The sequence below is a fragment of the Antechinus flavipes genome, chromosome 1 (assembly GCF_016432865.1).
Source record: "Antechinus flavipes isolate AdamAnt ecotype Samford, QLD, Australia chromosome 1, AdamAnt_v2, whole genome shotgun sequence".
Taxonomy (NCBI): domain Eukaryota; kingdom Metazoa; phylum Chordata; class Mammalia; order Dasyuromorphia; family Dasyuridae; genus Antechinus; species Antechinus flavipes.
The window spans coordinates 559624633-559647949 of record NC_067398.1 but is presented as its reverse complement, the minus strand read 5'-3'; the positions used below and the strand labels follow the sequence as shown (position 1 = coordinate 559647949).

Genomic DNA, 23317 nt, shown 5'->3' with positions numbered 1-23317 from the left:
TTCTAATCCTTCTACAGTACCCTTATCACTTGGAAAATCCACATAAAATTTTTTGGCTCTCCCTTCCTATCAAAGAAAAAATCTGAATTATATGGTAGTGAAAGATAAAATATTTGATATTATTCAATACTTTAAATATATTTCCTGCATTTATGAGTTTCTAAACTTTTTCTGAGTTACTTACTGACCTTAGCATGTCATCTACAGAGTCCACAAAACTCTCCAAAATTTCCCATTTAATTTCTAATGTAAACCCATGATATAGTGAAACCATAATAGGGAAAGTCATGATGTGGAAGGGATAACTGTCTTATCATACTTTGGTATACAAAACTGATGAGTTCAATATAATATTTTTATTTTCCACCAATACCCTCACATAAAGATTATTCCCTACTAGGAGAAGAAAATATATTTGGCAGGATCAGTATCATTGTGTACATTTTAGAATCAGGCTCAACAGAGAAGGTAGATATAGGGGCATGGAAAATGGTGTCTCATATAATATCCTCTCTTAAAATTCATGGAGTTCAATCTTTTCATTTTTCAGATTAAAAAAACCTGTAGTTAAAAGAGATTAAGTGACAGAGGCAGTGAATGGCTGAGCTAGTATCTGAACACAAATTCTCCAACTTCAAATTCAATACTCTTTCTACTATATTAACTATAAGCACACCTCAACTGTTTTCTCAAAGATCAAAAATTAGCTTAGTTCAAACAGAATATATAAATAAATGGGCACATCAATGGATGGAGAAAAGTAAACAGTGTGATCACCCAGGTATTAGTCTTGATGTCAGGTTTATCTAAACATTTTATAAACAATCTGAAAAAGTGAACAGAAAAAACTCCAGACTCTTAGGTAGTAAAATACCAAGCCAAAAGAAAGATAAGTAAGAGCCTATGTATCTGCATAAAGGGGTAGAAAAATGGTCAACACAGTTCAGTGGGAGTATAAAGTAATACATTAAGGGAGAAATAAACCAAAGGTCCAAGATAGTAGTTATAACCCAAGAAATAGATCTCATAGTCAACATAAAATAACTCTCACCAGAAGAAAATAGTAAGATGAACGACTGTGGCAAGAAGCGCCAACAAACTGCTGAGTATCTAAAGAAAGGTTTTATAAACAAAATATAAGGTATCACCCTATCAAACATAAAACCAGGATATGTCTGTACCCAGAATACTATGTGCCGTTCTAGTTTACATATCTTAAAAGAGATGACAAGAGCTAGAGAAAGTAAGTAAAATTGTAATACAGAACAAAGAACCTTGAAGTTGGAATCAGTCATAAGACAGGGTTCTAATCTAGATTCTGACGTTTAAGAACTGTAAGACTACAGATAAAATATCTTTACTCTTCTGAATATCAATTTTGTCATCTATAAGATGAGAGGATTAGGATGATATCTGGATTCCCCACCAATTTTAAATAGATCATGCTCTTTAAATAGATGATATTGAAATATGTTACAGATTAAATATCATTAAAGTTTAAAATATATATTAAGCACATATTAAATAACATTTTAAATCTATTTAAAAGCTTAAGTTATATATAGACCAATAGATAAACATGTAGTCCAATGTAAATATTGGACTATAGTCTAATATATAAATATAAACATGAAAAATGCTTTATAAATATAAAGATCACTTATGTGACTTGAGAAGCAGCCACAACATAATGAAGAAAGTGGTAAATTGAAAATTAGAAAGAAAAGCAAACAGAACATTTATGAAGTGTTTGCTATACGTCAGGCACCCTGTTAAAGACTGGAAATAGAAAAATAAGCAAATAAGGTGATCCCCACTCTCCAAGCGCTTACATTCTAATGAGGGAAGACAGTACATAAAGGGAAATGAAGTGTGTATGAGCTGAAGCCTTTAACTGAGAGGGTAAGAATGGGAGTAACGTAGGGAGCTTGAACAGAGATGAGAACTATTGAAACTAGCTTCTATGGAAAGTTGGTTAGCTGGGAAGGCCAAGATGAGCTCAGACTATATAAATTTATATAGAATCCAGGAAGCTCAGTTTTGTCATTTCTTTTAGTTTCATTCAATAGAACAAGAGTGAAGGGGCAAAAAGTGGGAGTAAACTGAGTGTGGGGTTTGGCAAACTGCTATTGGCAATAAAAAGAAGAGTAAAGTATTCAAGAATTGAGGATGGTATTAAACTGAATTGATTTATAAAGGTGTAGAAAAAAAAAGAATGAAGAAGAGTACAAGACCAATGACCTGAGAAAGAATAGAGGGGCAAAGGTAATGGGAGTCAAGGAGAATTTGAAGGATCCAGTTGGGCAGTTATTAGGCATAGGGAAATATGTAAGGATAAAAGATTACAATCTGAGAGAAGAATTTTGGAGTTTGTGAACATAGAAATGGGATACTTGTGGGTGATCACAAGATCAAGAGTATAATCATCTTTGCATTTAAATTAGATGAATTCATGAAAATTGAGTCAATTAAAGAAATGGAAAATTAGGGTATTTGTGTCAACATCAGTATATAGATTGAAGTTCCCCCAACAGAAAGGCATAAATTGGTTTGGAAAGACTATGTTTGAGCCGGGCACTAAACTCACTGAAGAGGAAAAGAAAATGTTACAGTGAATTTCAAAAGAGGAGATAGTACTGAATGATGGTTTTGAAAATATCACTAAGGAGCAACGTATTCCACTACAACTACTGGGTTGAGTGGAGTTGGGGAGGGACAGGAGACATGAGAGAAAATGTTTTCAATAATGTAAAGGATGCTCACAGCTGGATGGCATAATGGAAAGGACGCTGAGCTTGGAATAAAGAAAACCTGAATTCCAATATAGTCTTAAAACATTTACTAGCTATGTGATTCTGAGCAAATCACTTACCTTCTGTCTGCCTCAGTTTCCTCAACTGTAAGATGGGGAAATAATAGCACCTTTCTTGCAGGGTTGTTGTGAGATTCCTAATTGTAAAGTACTTAGCATAACAATAATTATTTATTAAATTTGGTATTTAATAAATGCTTATTTAAAATAAAGTCATAAGGAGATAATAAGACTATAGTGAGAACTATATGATGAATGGGGAGAGAAATAAAAAGATATAAGATGAAAGGAAGGTTTGTTAATTTCAGAGAAGGAGAAAGCACAGACGGAAGGGCAGGAAGATCTACAAGAAGACATCGTTGTTGGGGTGGGAAAGGAAAGAGGTGTTAAGGAATAAGGGATTCAGCAGGTGGATTTGTATATCAGCACCCTAAAGTTTAGAATCACTGGGATGGAGAGAGTATAAGGTGATCCATTAATCATTAAGGAGCAAATCCAGGAAAATTATTGAGCTAGAGAGAGTTCCGTTGAAAGAGGCATATAATAAAATTGTGGAGAGTCCTCCTTTGAGATTCAAACTCATGGTAATTGGTGGATAATAGTGCATCTTATGAGTCTTAAGAAGACCTATTTCATTGGAAATAGGAACAGGAGCAACAAGGGGGAGCCCTGTCAGGAAGTCCTTGTGCACGTGATCGCTAGAGAAGCCTCTAAGAAGCAAATATATGGAGAAGGTCTTTTCCTGGAGCAGATGTAGAAAAGGAACTAGGTGAACAGAAAAGATGAAGTTGAATCACCCTAGAAAAGACCCAGGACAAGTTTTAAAGCTAATAGATGAGTGGCTGTGTTTTCTGCAGAGGAGAAGAGGGAAGGGGAGGTTGACCCCTCAGAGAACATCAGAGATAGTAGAGCTCTTCCCCAGGACATACCATTTTAGGCAAGCTACTTCTGATTGGTTCTAGGCAATTTTCTTTTTTAAAAAAGGTTTTTTATCTTCAAAACATATGTATAGAGAGTTTTCAACAGTCACCCTTACCAAATTGTGTTCCAAATTTTTTCTCCCTTCCTTCCCCTCACCCCCTTCCTGGAAGGCAAATAATCCAATATATGTTAAACTTGTGGAATTCTTCTATACATATGTCCACAATTATCATGCTGCACAAGAAAAATCAGCTCAAAAGGGGGGGGGGGGGGAGATGAGAAAGAAACAAATACAAGCAAACAACAAAAAAATGAAAACACTATGTTATGATAGACACTCAGTTCCTACACTCCTCTCTCTGGGTGCAGATGGCTCTCTCCAACACAAGAACATTGGAATTAGCCTGAATCAACTCATTGCTGCAAAGAGCCAAGTCCATTAGAATTGATGATCGCATAATTTTGTTGTTGCTGTGCACAATGTTCTCCTGGTTCTACTCACTTCATTTAGTATCAGTTCATGTAAGTGTCTCCAGTCCAGGCAATTCTCAATTAATTAATCAATAATCATTTATTAAACACCTATTATGGGTCAGTCATTGTGTTAAAGCACTGGGGACACATAAAAAAAGCAAAGACAATACTTGCCTTCAAAGAATTTATAATCTAAGACAATGGGTGCTTAGTTGAAACAGGGAAAGTGTTTTCAACACAAAGAAAAACACAGATCTGAACCACTAATACCTCTCCTCCCCCAAAAAAGGAAAATTTCTGAGGCTATCATAGAATCAATTACATTGGAATATAAAACAATACTGAAACAATTTTAAATGTCCTCTAATGTAATCATCTTGGTCTGAAATGAAAAGCTTTTAGGAACTTCTAATTCAGCAATATCTCTTTAAAATGATATTTATTTTTAAATAATGATGCTATGCCTTACCCCAACGAAGTTTCTAAGAAAAGAACCAAACCATTAAAAAAAACTAAGGTAAAAAAAAATTAACTTCACTCTCCCAAACCTGAAATCCAGCAAAACACCAAAGCCACTTAAAAATTAATAAAGGTTTCCAATGAAGGAAAGGAAGAAGTGGGTGCAGATGTACTACGGGGTCTTTTTATAGTAGTGTGAGAATGTTAATTAAAAGAATCTCGCCATGAAAGAAAATCTGAGAAGGAAAGGAGTGAAAAGTTAATTTTAGGTGTTGTTTCATGGGGGAGGATGGGGTGCAAGAAGGAGGTGAGGAAGCTTCATGAGTTACTTGTAGCAATTCTCAAGCTCCCTCCCAAAAACTCAATTTAAAATTGGAAACTGCCAGAGACCTACTTAATGAAAATCTCTCACCTCAGTTAAGAACGTGTTAATAGTGGGGAGCACAGACTGGTTGATGTGGGGGCCCTAAGTGAGCATCGAAAGATAGTTAGTAGACATGTTAACTGTTAGGGTGGAATTCCTCAGAGGTGGATCTTGCTGAACTGGAAATGAACAAGCAATGAATGGCACAGAATGGTAGCCCAGGGGAGATCCACAAAAGAAAGTTGGAATCAATGATCAAAACAATACAAAACCATATTGACCAAATGACTGTAGTTTGGGGTTAGTTAAATTTCTTTCCACAATACCCAAAGAAGAACAAAAAATCTCCATCTTAGAGAGTCTAGTATAGATTATGGGATTTGTCTAAGAGCACACAGGCACACGGGAGCTTGAGTACAATTCTCCATCTGGGTTTTTCAGCCCAGTTTCTGCATTCTTTCTGTCTCACACCCAATCCTCAAGGGCTTGACATGTGGGGATGTCTACAGCAGCCTTGCCAAGCAGGCTTATGTTTATCTCAGAGGGATTTGTGAGACTTCTGTAAGGAACCTACTTCCCAGGTGTAAATCAAACACTGTGGGAAGTGAATTAGCAATAATTAGGTTTTCCATCAAGTATCAAAGATCCACTCAAATTCCTCCCCTTCTGTATAGTCCCCTAACTCACTATTATTCATTATCCCTCTTTTGAAGTCAACATTTTATCTACAGGGCAAGAACATAGGACCACAGATTTAAGGCAGGAAGAAATTGTAAAGATTAGCTCATCTGAACTCTCTCTTTTTGCAAATGAGTGACTGTGGTCCCTAGAGGTTAAATGCATAAATGAATGAATGAATGGATAAAATTCAATGAAACATCATTTTTTTTCTCAATGAGGCCTTCCCAGAGTTTCATGTGCCCTTTACAGGGCAAGGTGAAATATAGAAACCATGAAGAGAAAGCACACTAAGGGAGGGGGCAGGACACACACCATAGGACAATAAAACATAGTGATCACAGTAGCTTCTCAGCAGCTCTCATGCCTTGTCGGAAATGAGGAATGTAAGGGGAAAGTCCTTAAATTTCTCAAGAAGAAGAGAAAGTAGCAGCCAAAATCCTCATTTTGCAATGGCTGGGATTACAGGCAGTTTGCAATAACCCAACAGACTCCTTTCTCTTACATGAAGCAGGAGTTACTGATTTTCAAGGTGCCTCAAGACATTAAAAAAACCACAAACATGTATTAAGTGCTTATTATTGTTCACAAAGCAGCATACAATAGGTCCCTGGAGGACATAGGTACAAAGCTTATATATGAAATGATCTCTAGCTTCAACAGAGAGATAGCTTTATGATTAATAAGCATTATTAAACACCTACCTTGATATAAGGGCTGATGGGTAAAAAAAAAAAAAGTCTAAAATCCTCAGATATGGCAGTCTTTCTTGTTCATAAGAGGAGGAAGGGTCTCTACCTTCATTTTTTAAATTTAATGCTTTGTTTGATGTAGACCTTTTTTTAGAAAAGCCATTAGAGACCACATACACCCAATTATCAGACAAGGGAGGGAAATTAAAAATAAAACAACAGTGGCTTTTCTTCTAATAAAGAGAGGATGGGGTAAGCCCTGTCTGTCCTGCTTAACCTTGACTAGAATGGGCATTCCCTGTCTAGAAGCACATTCCTGTCCCTAAGTATCAAACTTTTTTAGAATATAGAACTGTTCCAGCTAACTAGTGCCTCCAAGCTTATATTTATTTTTTACCCTTTGATTTCCTGGACATCAAGGGCATCATCTTTGTTGGAGGCCTCATTCTGACTTAAAAATTGGAAATTCCAAAATAATAATAATAATAATTAATTTTTAAATTGAAAATTCCATATGGTTCCCTGCTTATTCCAATTGCTAAACCATAACTAATCAGCCTCAGTTTAGAGGTTGTCCTACCATGAACTTTCAGAGGCTCTATGGATTTCTTCTATCTCTTGGATATGCCTACATCATGAGGTACAAAAACTCTAGTGGTAGAACTTCTTCCCCAAAGGTCAGGCTTAGACAAAACTGTGAAAGAAATCAATGTTATCTTTAGCATCTCAGGCTCCTTTTATTGCCTGGAGATAGTATGTGAATCTGGAAAAGATATTGCTCTTGAAATCCAGATCCTTGAGCTCTCTCTCTATCTCTGTCTCTGACCTACTGAAAGACCTTAGGCAAATAAATCATCTAGGAAATTTGATTAAATAATCACTAAAATTCATTCAAAATCTGATATTCCATGATATGCTTTCTCCTTGTAAGCATCTTTCTTCATAAGGAGGCCACAGTCTTCCTACTCAAAATTTTCCTTTCCTCCTAACAAAATCTAACGTAAGAAAAGGATAAAATGACTTATTTTTACATTATTTACAATATTACATTATTATTTACATTAAAGATTTGATGATCTTTAACAAAGAGAGAGTCTACACCAAGAATGGACTGGGCACTTCAACTAATCGGAAGGCAATGGGAAAAGCAATTTTATTTTATTTTTTATTTTTATTTATTTATTTATTTTTTTGCTGAGGCAATTGGGGTTAAGTGACTTGCCCTGCGTCACACAGCTAGGAAGTATTATGTGTCTGAGACCAAATTTGAACTCAGGTCCTCCTGACTTTATGGTTGTGCTCTATTTACTGCATCACCTGGCTGCCCCAGAAAGCAATTTTATAAGGAATATTACCTTTGGAATGATAGCATTTTATCAATCATCTTCCAAAAAAAATCCCTTTGACTTTTATGACAGAAAAGGAAAATGATAAATGGTGGAGAGGATCTGGGAAAATTGAAACATTAATTACACTGCTGGTGGAGTTGTGAACTGATCTAGCCATTTTCAAATACAATTTGAAATTATGCCCAAAGTATTATAAAACTGTACACACCTTTGATCCAGCAATACCACTGATAGATCTATATCCTAAAAAAAAAAAATCATAAAAGAAGGAAAAGACCAAAACATAAAAAATATATATATAGCAGATCTTTTTTGTGGTGACAAAGAATTGAAAACTGAAGGAATGCCCATCCATTGGGGGAAAGCCGAGCAATTTGGGATATATCAATGTAGTGGAATACTATTATATTATAAGAAATGATAACTAAGTAGATTTTAGAAAAACCTGGAAAGATTTAATATAAGCTGATGCAAAATGAAGTGAGTAGAATCAGGAGAACATTGTACACTATATCAGCAACTTTCCATGATGATCAACTTAAATCTTCTTAAATCTGACTTTAATCTTCTTAGCAATACAATGATCCAAGACAATTCCAGAAGACTGATGACAAAAAATGCTATCCACACACAGAGAAAGAACTGATGGAATTTAAATGTAAATCTAAGCATAGTATTTTCATTTTCTTTATTTTTTGTGTTTTTTTTTCTTTTGGCCTGTTTCTTCTTTTACAACATGACTAACACGAAAATGTGTTTTACATGATTACATTTCTATAACCTATATCAAATTGCATACTATCTTAGGGAAGGGGAAGTGAGGGAGAGAGGAGAAAATTTGTAACTTAACATCTTTTCTTAAATGAATTTTAAAATTGTCTTTACATGTAATTGGAGAAAATAAAATGTTATTTAAAAAGAAGGGGGGAAAGCTATCCTTGCTAATTCCTGACACTGAAAAATACTACAGCAGCCCAAATCCAATCAATAAATTTTAAGTTCTTACTATATGTCAGTATATGGTATATGCTGGGAGCACTGTGTATACATATATACATATACATATATACATATATATTAAGGAATAAAAAGATAACTTTTTCTAAGAAACATATTCCATCTGACAATCCTTTAATTAGTCAGTAGACACATGAGATGATCAAATGCAATTCTGAGTTTTAATGACTTTAGAAACACGCTTACAAAAAAAAGAACATTTGAAAGCTTAATTCCTTATGTTTCTTAAATTTAAATTTCTTATACAAATTCAACATAATTATCATCTTATACTATAAATCTTGGCTTTAGTTAATTTTTGAACTTTGTAAAAACCTTCATCAGCTGCCACTTAGGATCTGAAAGTGTCATTGGTTGCATTTGTAATGCTAGCCTTAAGATTATCCAAAGAATGAGGTTTGAATCAAATAAGATAACATTCATAAAGAATGCTTAGCACAGTGTCTGGCACATAGTAGACATGATATATTTTTTAAATGCTTAGTCCCTTCTCTTCTCTTCTGCCTCCTCTGTGAATGTCTCCAGAACAATTTTGACATGATCTTATCAAAGAAAGTCAGATGGATATACAAGAGGTAACTGAGAGAGTCAAAAAGAAAACTTCCTCTACTGATTCACTAGTCTGAGAAAGTGTCATCCAGAAACTGTTAAATCTACAAATTTATTATCCAAAATTCATAAAACTAAATAAATATAAAAGAAATTTAAGTAATGTTTATGAATTTATGTTATTCATACTTCTGAATATTCAGGCTTAAAATTGCATGAAGACTTTTGGGACATGAACACATTGCATATTGGGCACCTACTATACACAAGATCTTGGATTAATGGCTCTTTTAAAAAGGTTACTCATTGCTCAAAACCATTAATTTGCATTTATTGATTAGTTTGACTAGGACAAACACTCCTATTTTTACATAACACCATTCCAAACCACTAGCCTGCTAAATAGAAGTTTCCATAGCTCCAGTCTACTTCACCCTACTAGTACACATAGAAACACAATACCACTCTTCAAGCCTAAGCAGTTCAGTCTCTGGTCCTTGGCCCTATGGCTAGTGATGAAAGAAACAAATACAGGTCACAGCCATACTCATATCCTGGCCCTGCCCTGCTCTCAACTTTGATTTCATATTTATCATTACTATTATACTAATGCAAAAAATGGCACATCAAGATTATAAGAGATTTAAATGCTTATATTTCTTTCATAATATTGAATAATGACTCTCTGTCTTCTATCTGTTTTTCAGAAAAGATCTACTATGCTGGAAAGATCGATAATCCTTCCTTTCCAATTGGCAAGGTAAGTTATTTCCTAGTAGTTTAGAGTTCTCCCAAGCACACAAATGCTTACACCTTGAGTCAGCTTTGCCTTTATCTAAATCTTTCATATCTGTTCAATATTTCACATGTTCCTTCTTTTCCTGCATTTCCTTCTTCCATAGAAGTTCTTCCCCCATGCCTCTTACTGAAATGGAGATAAATTTGGATTCCTGAAGGCTTTGCCAATGAAATTCTACCTTTGGAAAATTCTACCAAGCTGAAAGGGTTGGAGGAAAAGGGAAAAGAATAATCATTTGTTTTGTTGCTGATGTTGTTGTTTAGTTGTATCGGACTCTTTGTGATCTTTTTTGAGGTTTTCTTGGCAAAGATCCTGGAGTGGTTTGCCATTTCCCTTTCCAGCTCATTTTACAAATGTGGAAACTGAGGTAAACATGGTTAAGTGACTTGCCTAGGGTCACATAATTAATAAATATCTGAGGTCATCTTTGAACTCAAAAAAATGAGTGTTTCTGACTCCAGACCTGGCACTAATTCATTGTACCATCTCACTGCTCCAAATTATTTATTAAGCACTTACTATAGTCTAAGCATTATGCTAAGCACTTACAAGTACCATTTCATTTGATATTCACAACAATCCTGGGTTTAGCCCAATTTTACAATTGAGAAAACTGAGTCAGACAAAGGTTAAGTAGCTCCTAAAATTGTACAGCTAGGAAATGTCTGAGGTTGTATTTGAACTCTGGTCAGGTCATCCTGATTCTAAGCACTGCATTCTAAAGATGATGCTTCTTAAGGAAGAAGAAGAAGAAGAAGAAGAAGAAGAAGAAGAAGAAGAAGAAGAAGAAGAAGAAGAAGAAGAACAAGAAGAAGAACAAGAAGAAGAAGAACAAGAAGGGAAGAAGAAGAAGAAGAAGAACAAGAAGAAGAAGAAGAAGAAGGGAAGAAGAAGAAGAAGAAGAAGAAGAAGAAGGGAAGAAGAAGAAGAAGAAGAAGAAGAAGAAGAAGGGAAGAAGAAGAAGAAGGGAAGAAGAAGAAGAAGAAGAAGAAGAAGAAGAAGAAGAAGAAGAAGAAGAAGAAGAAGAAGAAGAAGAAGAAGAAGAAGAAGAAGAAGAAGAAGAAGAAGAAGAAGAAGAAGATAGGGTATCATTTTGTATTTTTATCTGTTTCTTGTGTCACCATGGCCAAATATATTATATGGTTAGGAACATCAAAAATTTAAAAAACAGTAGTGATTGAGAGGGAAACAGAAGTACTCATAGTGAGTATAAGTAGCCTATTTCTAATGATAACTTGAATATGAGACATAGCATAAAAGACATCATTTGGAACCTGTATGATCATTAAAAATATGAACTGGATACTTGAAATGAAAGCAGAGAACAAGAGGAACTCAGCACACTCTAGTGTGTTGGATAAATCCATCAGGGAACAGCTAAGGATTGTCCAAGTTGAAAAACCATGGCTTGGGTTTGGGTATTCCTTAGAGGATGTTTACACATCATTATCTAAAACTAATAAACAATAACAACAAAACCAACTTATTATTTCTTCATCCCTCTCAAATTTAGATGTGACTCCAGGAAAACATCTTCTCTTATAAAAACTCCTATCCTTCATTCAGCCTTGAATCTTTCTTTTATATATTTTCTCTTCATTTTCCATCTCTGAGTATCTTTTACTTGGGGAATCATTTCATGAGGGCCCCTTGGCTTTCATTTTCATTTTTGGCCAGCAATTTCTGATTTCTACCCTCTAGGTCTCTTCTCCAGATTTTTCTTCTCTTTGTCTTTCAGTCTAATTCTATAGAACCATGAACAAGGTAAAGAGAGAATCTTTACCCCAAAAGTCTTCTTCATTTGTTTTCTTTTTTATTAATGGAATGTTTTTCCTTTTCTGAGAAGACTACTCTGACTACTACCATCGGTTATATAATATTTTCTGCAATGATGGATTTTATTTACAGTTTAACAGCATCTTTGTTAGTTTCCCCTAATGAAAAATCTAAGAGGCAAAGAGCTATTTTTTTAAAACAAATAAATGTATATACATACACATACGTGTGTGTATAAAATCTCAAAACAACAAATTAATAAAATTTAAACAGTCTAATCCAATACCTCTATAGGTGTTGGATTATTATAAATCATTATAGCATCATTTAATGAATTAAGACATACAAAGTGATTTTGACCAAGATGAAGCTCAAGAATATGGCAAAGATACAAAACCTGGAGATTTTGTGTTTCTAAAGCTCTCTTAATCACAAAACTGAAGAAGAATCCCCAAATTTTCCCTTATCACCATAGATTCAGATAAGATCCCAGACTATCAATTAGAAATCCAAGATCCATAGCTTAGCCAGAGATGTCTTCATCTCCCTCTGGTTGTAGGGACTTTCTGAGAAAGAAAACAAGAGATAAGGCCTCCCTTCAGTTGCCTTTCTTTAAACCAGGGCCAGATTGGAATCCTTAAGATCCCTTAACATTTCCTTCCTCCTTCTCCTGCTCCTCCTCTTCATCATCATCATCAATCTCATCATCCTCATCAATCTCATCATCCTATCAACAACAATGATAGCAAGGCAGCTAAATGACACAGTGGATAGAGCCTTGAACCTAAAATTAAGAAAACCTAAGTTCAAATGAAGTCACTTAACTTCTGTTTGGCTCAATTTCCTCAACTATAAAAATGGAAATAATATCACCTACCTTGTAGAGTTGTTGTGAACATTAAATGGGATAATACTTGTAAAGTGCCTGACACATAATAGGAACTTAATAAATCTTATTTATTTTCATTTGATTTTCACAACCACCCTGTGAGATGATATAATTAACCTCATTTCACAGATGAGGAAACTAAACTTGAGTAGGTTAAGTGACATACAAGTTCACAGAAAGTGACTGAGGCAGTATTCAAACTCAGGACTATTCTGTCCAGTGTAAGTTGTGAATTAAGACCTAAACCAAACAATTGCCAAGAAAGAACCAGATTCCTGGCTCCTGTGGTTATGGCCCTTCATTCTCAAAAAGGACCAAATTGACATCACTGTTAGAGTTGAGTTACAAGTGTGTTCGACTGTAGCAGATCAGATCAAAGCAAACTTGGAATGTTTTGCCAAAGGTCGAACACAAATAGTATCTATTAGCATTTGGGGTGGATTCTCTAACTTTGTGCCTCTTGCATTTCTTCTGAGCTAATTCAATTCTGCTTTGCCCATAGAGCCTGTACCTTCTCTGATAAGGGTATGACATACTGGGCAGTCCTGTGCCAATGTCTTCCATGTCATACAATCAATCCTAACGTTCTTCAGAGAGATCTTGAATGTCCTTGTATCACTTTTTTCTGACCATCTTGTGATGTGTAAGTTCTCCATAAAATAATCTTTGTGGCAAGTGGACTTTTGGAATTTGAACAATATGACCAGCCCAACAGGGTTATGCCTTCTGCAATGGAGATGGAATGCTTGACAGTTTAGTTTGAAAAAGGACCTCCCTGTCTGGTATCTTATCCTGCCAGGTGATCTTCAGAATCTTCCTAAGACAATTCAGATGGAAGCAATTCAGTTTCCTGGCTTTGCTCCTCAGATCATTGGTTAACTGTTCTCTGTCCTATCCTCACTACTCTGGTGATATAGTCATTCTGAGCATTAAGAAACTAGAATTTCAATCTAAGACAGTCCCAAAGGACTCCTGATGAAAAATGTTATCTTTCTCCAAAAAAGAACTGATGGCATCTGAATAAAAACCAAAGTATACTATTTTTTTTTCACTTTCTTTTTCTTTTTTTGAGTTTTCTTCCACAAAATGACTAATATGGAAATATGTTCTACATGATTGCATATATATAATCTATATCAGATTGCTTACCATTTCAGGAGAGGGAATAGAATTTAGAACCCAAAACTTAAAATCAAAATGTCAAAAAATGTTTTCACATGTAATTGGGGAAAAATATTTTTTTTTAAAAAAGAAAGAAACCAGAGCTGCCCAACATGGTTCCAGCTGGAATTCGTTACTTCCATGCTGGCATACCTTCCTAGTAAACTTTCCTAAACCTGAACATATTATCTTTCTATTATTTGAACATTTCTTATTTCTACCATGGTAAAATGACACAGACTGTACCCCAAGGTGCCGTATTGCCAGATTTAGAGGGAGCTGATAATAGTTATCATCTGTAAGCAATACAAAAACAACAAAGCTCAATATACAGTTAGCAAGATTTGAAACTAGGAAAGTAAGAGAACACACTCTAATTCAAACTTATCCACACTTCTTCCCTACTCTCTAATGCCCAATCCTCACTATATCTATCAGCAATGACCTAATATCAGTGTCCTCAGTCTTTATTCTGCCACTTCATAGTGGTATTGCACCTTCTCAACAGGAGGGTGAGTTTCATGCCATTTATATAAGGTGTGATTTATTTGTGGTCCTTGCCTCAAATAAAAATAATCCTGGCTAATAGCTTTACTAGAAGAAAAAAATGAAGTATGTTTCTCATTAGTGAGTCTTTTGTGAGTATTTCCTATGGATCTCATCCTGGGCTGTCTACTAGAGAAAATAGGATTTTTTTCAATTTAAATAAAGAAGTTGAGAAAGTTTAAGGTGAACATTTGCTCATAATTGCCACACCTCTTTTAAGTCAGTTTTGTTAAAATCATAAAACATGTAACTTTAAAAAATTATAGCAGTTCAATACTAGAACAATAAAATAGCTGGGAGGTGAGATACCCATCAGCTAAGATCTTCCTTATATTGATTAAGCACTAGCTCCAAGAGCAGAGGGGAAGTAAAAATATATACTCTGAGATATCAATGTTTCTGAAAAGTCCAGCTGTGAGGTGGGAATCATGAAATACTCATGTCATTCTTCTCATAAAGCATTTTCTTTATGGCTCTTTGAATCACAGTCCAAGGGAAATTAGCCTAATATTTTGTTTTTGTTTCTTTTAGGGAGAATATCACATCTTATTGAGGCTACACAATGAAAATAATTTCACCATTACTTGTGCCAACATCACTGTTATTAGCTACTGATCCACCATTCTTTCCTCAAATTCAAGAGCATGACCGTGTGTGGCTGAATGGAAAGCTCAAATCCCTGCAATTAGGCAAGCTATCCAAGAAACCCCAATGTCAGCGACAACCAATTTTTACCAGAAGCCTCAGGTGCTGATTTAAGCCCCAGGAGCAGATGTCCCAGAACTCTTGGGTATAATTAGTCCCATGAAATTATCTATCTGTATCTAATGAGCCTAACATTAGTAGTTAAGCACTCCTTGGTCCTCATTTGCTGTTTCCTAATTGATCATCACAGACCAAATGCTCATCCTTTTTGATTCCTTGGGGATCTACCCAAGGAGTTTAAACGAATAAGGAATCCACTCCACAGTATTAACCTGTGGTTTATTTAAAGCATTTAAGTACTATATTGAATTTGAAATTTAATTTCATCTCCCTAATGCCTGGTGTTGAAGCAAAGGAACCAGATCTCAAACTAAACTTGGGGCTTTATAGAAATGTCTATTATTCTTGCAAATGAAACCATGTCAGAGGCCCAGCACCCACAGAATATAAAATAAATCTGGTATTAGAGGTAAATCTGAGATGACACCATGGACTAAATGCTCATTAGTAGCATCATAGTTGTACAGACATATTAGACACAAGATAGGGAATCATATTAGACACAGATGGAAAGTCACATTAGAGATCTAATCCCATCCTACTTCTAATACATGGATTCCTACCCCCTCTCCAAACAAGTGGTCGTCTACCCTTTACACAAATACCCCTCTCAAAACTCATTCCCTACTTCATATACAGCCTGTTCCAATTCAAGACCATTCTAATTATTAATTAAAGTTTATCCTTACACTGAGTTCAAATGGCTGACCTACTTCCGACTCTTCTGTCAAACTCTTTTTCTCAAGAGATAAGCAGAGAAGAGAAACCTCTGAGAATTTGAGTAAAAGAATCATATCCATGGTTTTCCTCAAAGGTGCAAGTTTTCTAATCCTTAAATGTTCACAAGCCCTACCTTAGTCAGGCTTGAATGCATTTATTCAAATATGGAAACATATTCCTAGACCCAGTGACAAATGACTAGGTTCCCTTTCTGCATCTTTCTTAATGCTGAAGAGTCCTGACAGTTGTTACTCAGTTTTTTGTCATGTCATGTGATGCTATGACCCATCCTTGTCCATGGGGTTTTCTTGGCAAAGATACTGCAGTAATTTGCTATTTCCTTCTCCACTGGATTAAAGCAAACAGAAGTTAAGTGGCACACAGCTAGTAAGAGTCTGAGGAGTCCTGCACTCTATCCACTGAACCACCTTCCTGTCTCCTATGACAGTAGAACCCCTTATTTTCCTATAATCTTAAAGCTGCCGTAGATTGCTGGAGCCAAGAAAAGAAATTGCTTCTTTAGTCTCTTACTAATCTGTCAGCATATATCAATATGCCCCTCCATTTTGAAGTCATTGACCCCAATTTCCTAGCCAGCTTGGCTCTACTACTGGGCTGGAACACAGAGGACTTACCTAAGACCTAAAAGGATAACTTGAGTTTTACTTTCAAGTTAAATCCACAAAGTTTTACTGATTTCAACATGCATGTCTGAATTACATTCGTGGCAGTACCAATAAACAAGGCTTTAAAACAAAATCTGAAATTTAAAAGAAAAGTTAGCTCCTAATAATCATTATTTGTAAAGAATATGTATATGTATATATGTATGTATGTATGTATGTATCTCCCCTGGGAAGAACCTGGCATGACTGTAGTTATCCATTCCATATCACAGGGGTTAGAGATGTGATGTCCCCAATTTGGAAAATCAACATGAAATTTTTGCACTCTTCCCCTTATACCAGAGAAGAAGTTTGAATTTTTTTTCTTTTTCTCTTATGGGGCACTTACAGTATAAAATATAAAATATGTTGATATTATATTATACTATACTTATATTTTATGCATTTCTGAATTTCTAAACTATGTTGTCTGTTAGTCTTTATATGTCATTTGTGACTTATGAAAAATATTCCAAAAAAATTCTCATTTAATTTCTTATGCTGACCCATAATATATCAAAATCACAATGAGGAAAGTTGCAAAGTGGAATACACTGGCATCTTCTGTGTATTCCTGGGCTATTGAAAAATAGAAATACAATAAAGCCCATGCCAAGCATGATAGTGCATCTTCCTATTTCCAGACTCGTGACAATGACAAATAGCTCATAGCACAGGGTATAAGACTGGGATCTGGTCCTAAAATTGTATAAATGTTCAAGTGAAATAACTGTCATGAGCCAATAATCTTGCTGTCCTTGTTCAGCAAGCATATGTGCATGGAATAGGACTTGGCCATCCTCTGTGTATTCAACATATCACATATGTCGTATTGGATACTGCTACAAGTTATTGCAAAGAGGGGGAAAAAAGGCAACCTCATTTTTTATTCCAGTCACCTACTTCCTTCCCAATGACTTTTCCTTCCCCTTCCAAAACATATTGTGGGTATTTGGTATTTATGTGTATACCTGTGAGTGCAGACATTATTAGGAGAGCACAAATGTGTAGGATTATCTTGACTGTAGAAGTAGGAAGCAGACTCACTGGTGGCAGAGTTTGGAATATATTGGGAAGATATAGTTATTAAAAATATCCACAATCATTGGGCTTCATTTTCCAACAAATTCCCTTCTATTAAGAAATCAGAATTCGAGGGTCTATCCAACTATCATAAATTTCATCATTATAAAATCACTGCTTTGTATCTTGAGAGATTCTTCAGGAATCCCTCTTAAAATGTAAATACTCTTGGAACCTTTATATATTTTGAATGATTATCAAAAATTAATATCTCAAAAGGAAATAAAGTAGCTATAGGTATTACAGGAGGAAAGGATTGGGAAGGGGGAGAAGGTAGGTGAAGAAGAATGGAGAAAAAAGGGGAAGTGGAAAAAATCTAAATCAAATGCTGGACATTTTATATTGTTTTCCAGACTCTTTGTGTGTACATATGTAACATCAACCACTAATAATTGTACCAGGTATATGCTGGAACCAGCTCAAACTGGCTAGTTGTCAAATTTTCCATGTGAAAAGTTATACCCCAGAAATCAGTAAAAGTTTCAAATCAGGACTCAATTTCTTGTTTCACTGATTTCTAGAATTAAAGAAGTGATAGAATAAAATCATCCAATTTTTTTCAGATTAAGCTTAAAAATTGTCATGGGTACTTTTTGGAGAAGCAGTTGTTAAATATTTTAAAATTTAAATAAAAATTTTGTTAAATAAATAGTCTTGGTTGTAACAATAGTGCCCACTGATTCAGAAAATATATGAGGACAAAAAGCTATGACAAAATTTTAGATCTAGAAGGTACCATAACCTGTACATGAAAAAAGAATCCCTTTACAACTGATATATAATAAATAGTCATTTAACTTTTGCATAAAGATTTCAAGTGAAAGGAGACCCACTACTTTCTGTACATTTTTGGGATTAAAGATTGTTCTAATTATTACAAATTTTTACAAACCATTAATAAATATTTTCTTTACAAGGACCAGAATTTAAGACAAGGATGTGTCCATTAACACAGTACATTTTTTAAAATAAAAAAGAGAAGGGGCAGCTAGATGGCACAGTGGATAGAGTACTGGCTCTGAAGTCAGGAGAACCTGGGTTCATATCTAGATTCAGATACTTAATACTTATTAACTGTGTGATTCTGAATAAGTCATACAACCCCAATTGCAAAAGGAAGGAAGAAAGGGAAAAAAAGAGAGAGAACATTGTCAAAGATAAGCATCTTCTCATAAAAAAGGTTATTTATGTTATAAAATTAACATTAAAAAAGGTAAAGAAGTCTCTTACTCCATAGATATGACCGAATAGTATCACGGTGTGTTGTCTCCCTGAGACCAAGCAGACCCTGTGGGGGAATCATGCAAACTCCTACCTTGTTTTAATTTTGAGGAACTTACCAGTTTTATTTTTTTTTGGGGGGGGGGGGACTTACCATCTTTAAGATTCTATGGAAATATCAGAATCTTCCATTCAGTTGTAAAGTTTTCTGTATTGGTGTACAGGCAAAGATCTACAAAGGATAATACATAGAGGTGAATGTTCAGTCAATAAATGTGATTTCTCTCTTCCCTTCATAATAAAATTAACTGCATAATTTTCATTCTCATGAATCAGTGTGGTTTTTTAACAAAAGACTCTCCAAATAGCAATTTATTCTCCAATAAGCCCATATTCTTCAAAAGCTTAGAAGAAAGAAATAGAAATTTTTATCTTTTTTTTTCTTTAATTTTCTCTGTTGTGATTTTTTTTTTTTATCTTTGGTTCGGTTTCCTTAAACTCTGGTCATATGGCCATATGCTACCAGTTGTAGAAATAAAGAGGGGACCTTGTTCTCTTCCCTCTCTTAGTATGTCCAGTGATTCTATCTTTAAACTAGACTTCTTTTCAGTATAAGAAAAACAGACACTCCCCTTTCCTTGTTTATATCTTGCTCTTTTTTTTTCTGGTTCCCATGCTAGTCATTGGTTCATAGATTAAGCATTTGATGGGAATTTATAGACTATCAAATTCAACTCCTTTTTCTCAGAGAAGGGAATCTAAGGCTCAGAGAAGTTAAATGAGTTGGTTTCAGTAACACAGATAGTAAGTATCTGAGAAATGATTTAAAACTCAGCTCTTCCTGACTCCAAGCTCAGCTGTTGCAACCTTATTGCAACCTTAGCACAACAAAACTGCCTTGCCTTCATTCCCCTGGGGCCAATGCCAGATCAGCAAACCTCTGGCTAGCCTCCAAAACCAGACTGATTTCCCCCCATTCTTTCTATTTCCTATGTTACATTTATTGGTAAGAGATTGTTTGTATTGAAAATTCAGTTAGTTGACAGAGGAAAGCTGTGAATGAGCTAATCTCTCCCTGCTGTGTCTTGTAATAACAATAAAGCTTCTCCATATGATCTATACCCTAAATGTGTATACTCTGGTCCTTTTATCATGACACAATGGTTCCCAGTCTTTTAAAATATAAAGCTTTTGTTTGAATATCCAGAAATTTCTCAGACTCTTAACATCTAATAGTTGTACCCAGGTGTATGCTAGAACCAGCTCAAAGTGGTTCATGAGAAGTAACTATTAAATTTTCATTTTTACCCCAGAAATCAGTAAATGCTACAAATTAGATTTTGAGTTGATGCTTCATTGCTCTCTAGACTTAAGAAAGTTATAGAGAAAATCAACAGATTTTTCCAGATTAGGTTTAAAAGTCTTAAAAGTTTAAAAAGTATCATGGATACTTTTTTTAGAGGGAAGAGAGAGAGTAGAAACCAGTTGTTAAATATTTACCAGCAAATTCTTGGTTGTACCAGTAGTGTCCACTGATTCAGAAAATATATGATGACAAAATTTTAGATTTAGAAGAAACTCAGGAGCTATCTACCCTAACCCATCCTTGAAAAAAAGAATTCCTTTACAACTTACATCAAACAAATGGTCACCTAACTTTTTGCATAAAGACTTCAAGAGAAAAAAATATTCAAATGAAGAAGGATTCACTAATCCTACATCACCTTGGGGTGTACATTCACTCTATTCAACAAAGTTTTTTTTCAAAATGTGTCCATTGATACTTTTATTTTTATTCTTAAACCAAAAAAAAAAAAAAAATGGGGCAGATGAAAATATTTGTTTCAAAACAAAATCATAAATATTTTGCATTTTGGAATTCAACATCTGAAATTTTAATGTCATTTCCTTAATTTTTTGAAAAAAAATTTGCATGACCCTGGAACTTGTAATTTAAGTTTAACTTCTAGCATAAGTCTGATGTTTTCCTCTGTGGCTCTTAGTTCTGTCATCTGAGAATGACTTTTCTCACATTGACAACCCTCCATATACTGAAGACAATTATTTGTGGGCAAGGCAGCAGACTTTTTTTTTTTTTTTTTTTTGTAAGACTGCTCTGGGACAAATGACTCAGCTCTTTTGTTAGAAAGGATTCACTAAAGTCATCTGCTCCACATAGGTCCCTAGAGAACTATTAAGGCCTTTTTATAGCTTACACACTGCTCCCCCACCCCACCCCTTCCCCAAGGAAGGTCCCAATCCATCCTGATTGGAATGAATAAATTTCTTTCACCTATTCCTGACCACAAGTACAGACTCCTGCTAAGTCTATCAGAGCTAGGGATAAATTCATGCATTATTTATCTTTTTTGCTCCTTCAACTCCCATCATGCTCCAATCATCTAGTGCCCAGGACATAGTTTAATATAGTGCCTGTCACATAGCAGGACTTAATAAATGTGTATTGATTGATTGATTGATTGAGATACAAATTATTTATGTTTCTATTGACTATGGGGAGACATTTAATAACACTAAATGGCAGAAAGTTGGAACAGACTATCTTTGCTCTGCTTTCTTGCTAATTAAAGGTTCCTATTTTTTTTTCATTAGTAATAATACTATCTACATGCATTTAAAAATAGTAATACTTACAAATACATAGATATTATTTATTTAGTTTATAGAAGGTGTGAGAGGAAATGTTATATAGGAAATAGAGTAAATCCTGCTTCTGATATATACAGGGCATGTGATTATGAACAGGTTATATAACCTTTCAGTGCCAAAGGCAACTTTATATATAAGATCATATATGACTTGTAAGAAAAATATTAAGTTGCAGAATAATTGCAATCTACATTGGCAGGAGTTTCCTCATCTAGAGTTCTCTATACAATTAAAATCACATATCTATACCATATATTTGCTTATTTATGGATTATAACTTAAATAAATAAATAAATAATATACATATGTCATATAGGCAGATATAGGCATTCCTATGTGTCACATATACATATATGATACATATGTGTATATCCACCTATAGATCTGTTTGTATGCATCATACATTCATTCATATATACATAAATGCATGGATTTACAGGTTCCATTCCCTGGGAATTACTATACTATGTTTTTTAACTGATCCATAAAATGTAAAAATAATTTAATATTAACACTCAAGGTAACAAAAGTTTTCAGTCCCATCCAACCTAAGGAAAATGGACTTATTTGCTGTAGACTTGCTATTTTGTTTTTGTTTTGATTTTCAATTAAACCTCCATTTCCTAACAGTAGAAGATGTACACACATAAAGTGAAAGAGTTAAAGCATGACAACTGATATTGTAAACTTCATTTACATTAAAAAAAAATAATTTTAATGACCAACATGGGAATTGAAAAGACATTTTGATGATAATCATGACAGAAAGTATATCACCACCATCATCAAACCGGCTTCTGGTTTGAATTTAGTTGTTCATTTGTTCCTCTCTTGGTAAAACAAGCCTTCTGAACTTATCAATCTCTATTATCTGAAAATTAAGGGATTTATACAAATTAGAAAGAAAATTACTTAAATCATAATATTTAGTTTGCAAACTATTTTTAAAGTTAAGACTTTCAGCTATCTTTCAAAGGTGCTAAACTTAAAAAGAGCTTTCCTCTTTCACTCTGATTTTCTTTTGACTGTAACCTCAAGACCATAATCATAGTTCAGAGCCTTTTGGCTTTATTTCTACTGTAGAACGAGGAATCCTACATCTAAGGAATTACAGAAGGTAGATTTGTCATGCATCAAGAACAAAAGTTAATTCTAGGATAGTCTTCGTGCTCCATTGATAGACCCATGGCGTCAAAAGATCTATGTCTCCAGAACATTGGGTTGGTCCCTATTCAGGACTTATTGAGGACAAGAGTCACATGGGATAATAAGCTATAGATCTACTTTGGAGGGAATCGCTATATTGATAAGCTCAGGTGTATCAACGAATGCAAGTAATATCTTGTGAAAAAGCTACAAAACTTTAACTGCTACAATGTTTTCTACAATCATCTGTGGACAGATTAGATAGATAGATGATAGATAATAGACACATATAGACAGATGCATACATACATACATATATACATACATAGATATAGATATAATTATGTGTGAATATATGTATATGCATGTGTTTGCATATATATGTAATATATATATACATGTCGATGATTTTTATTAGAATTTTGTAACTGCAAATGCTGTCCTATCCTTCCTCATTTAAATGAATGAAAATAAATCTATTTCTTACTATAATGAAAATAAACATGCCCATATACATTTCTACATAGCAATAGTAATAGCAAAGCCTTTTCAGGACTTAAT

At 34.5% G+C, this 23317-nt stretch overlaps 1 protein-coding gene across 1 annotated transcript in view; it reads left to right on the top strand.

Moving 5' to 3' along the window:
* The window catches only part of LY86 (lymphocyte antigen 86), a 136249-nt gene extending 116987 nt beyond the window's left edge, over positions 1-19262 (top strand). Inside the window, exons 4-5 of the mRNA XM_051970732.1 lie at positions 10023-10075; positions 15018-19262. Of these exons, the coding sequence (XP_051826692.1) occupies positions 10023-10075; positions 15018-15101 (137 nt within the window). The 3' untranslated portion in view covers positions 15102-19262. The remainder of the gene's footprint in view (positions 1-10022; positions 10076-15017) is intronic.
* Positions 19263-23317: the final 4055 nt, after the last annotated feature.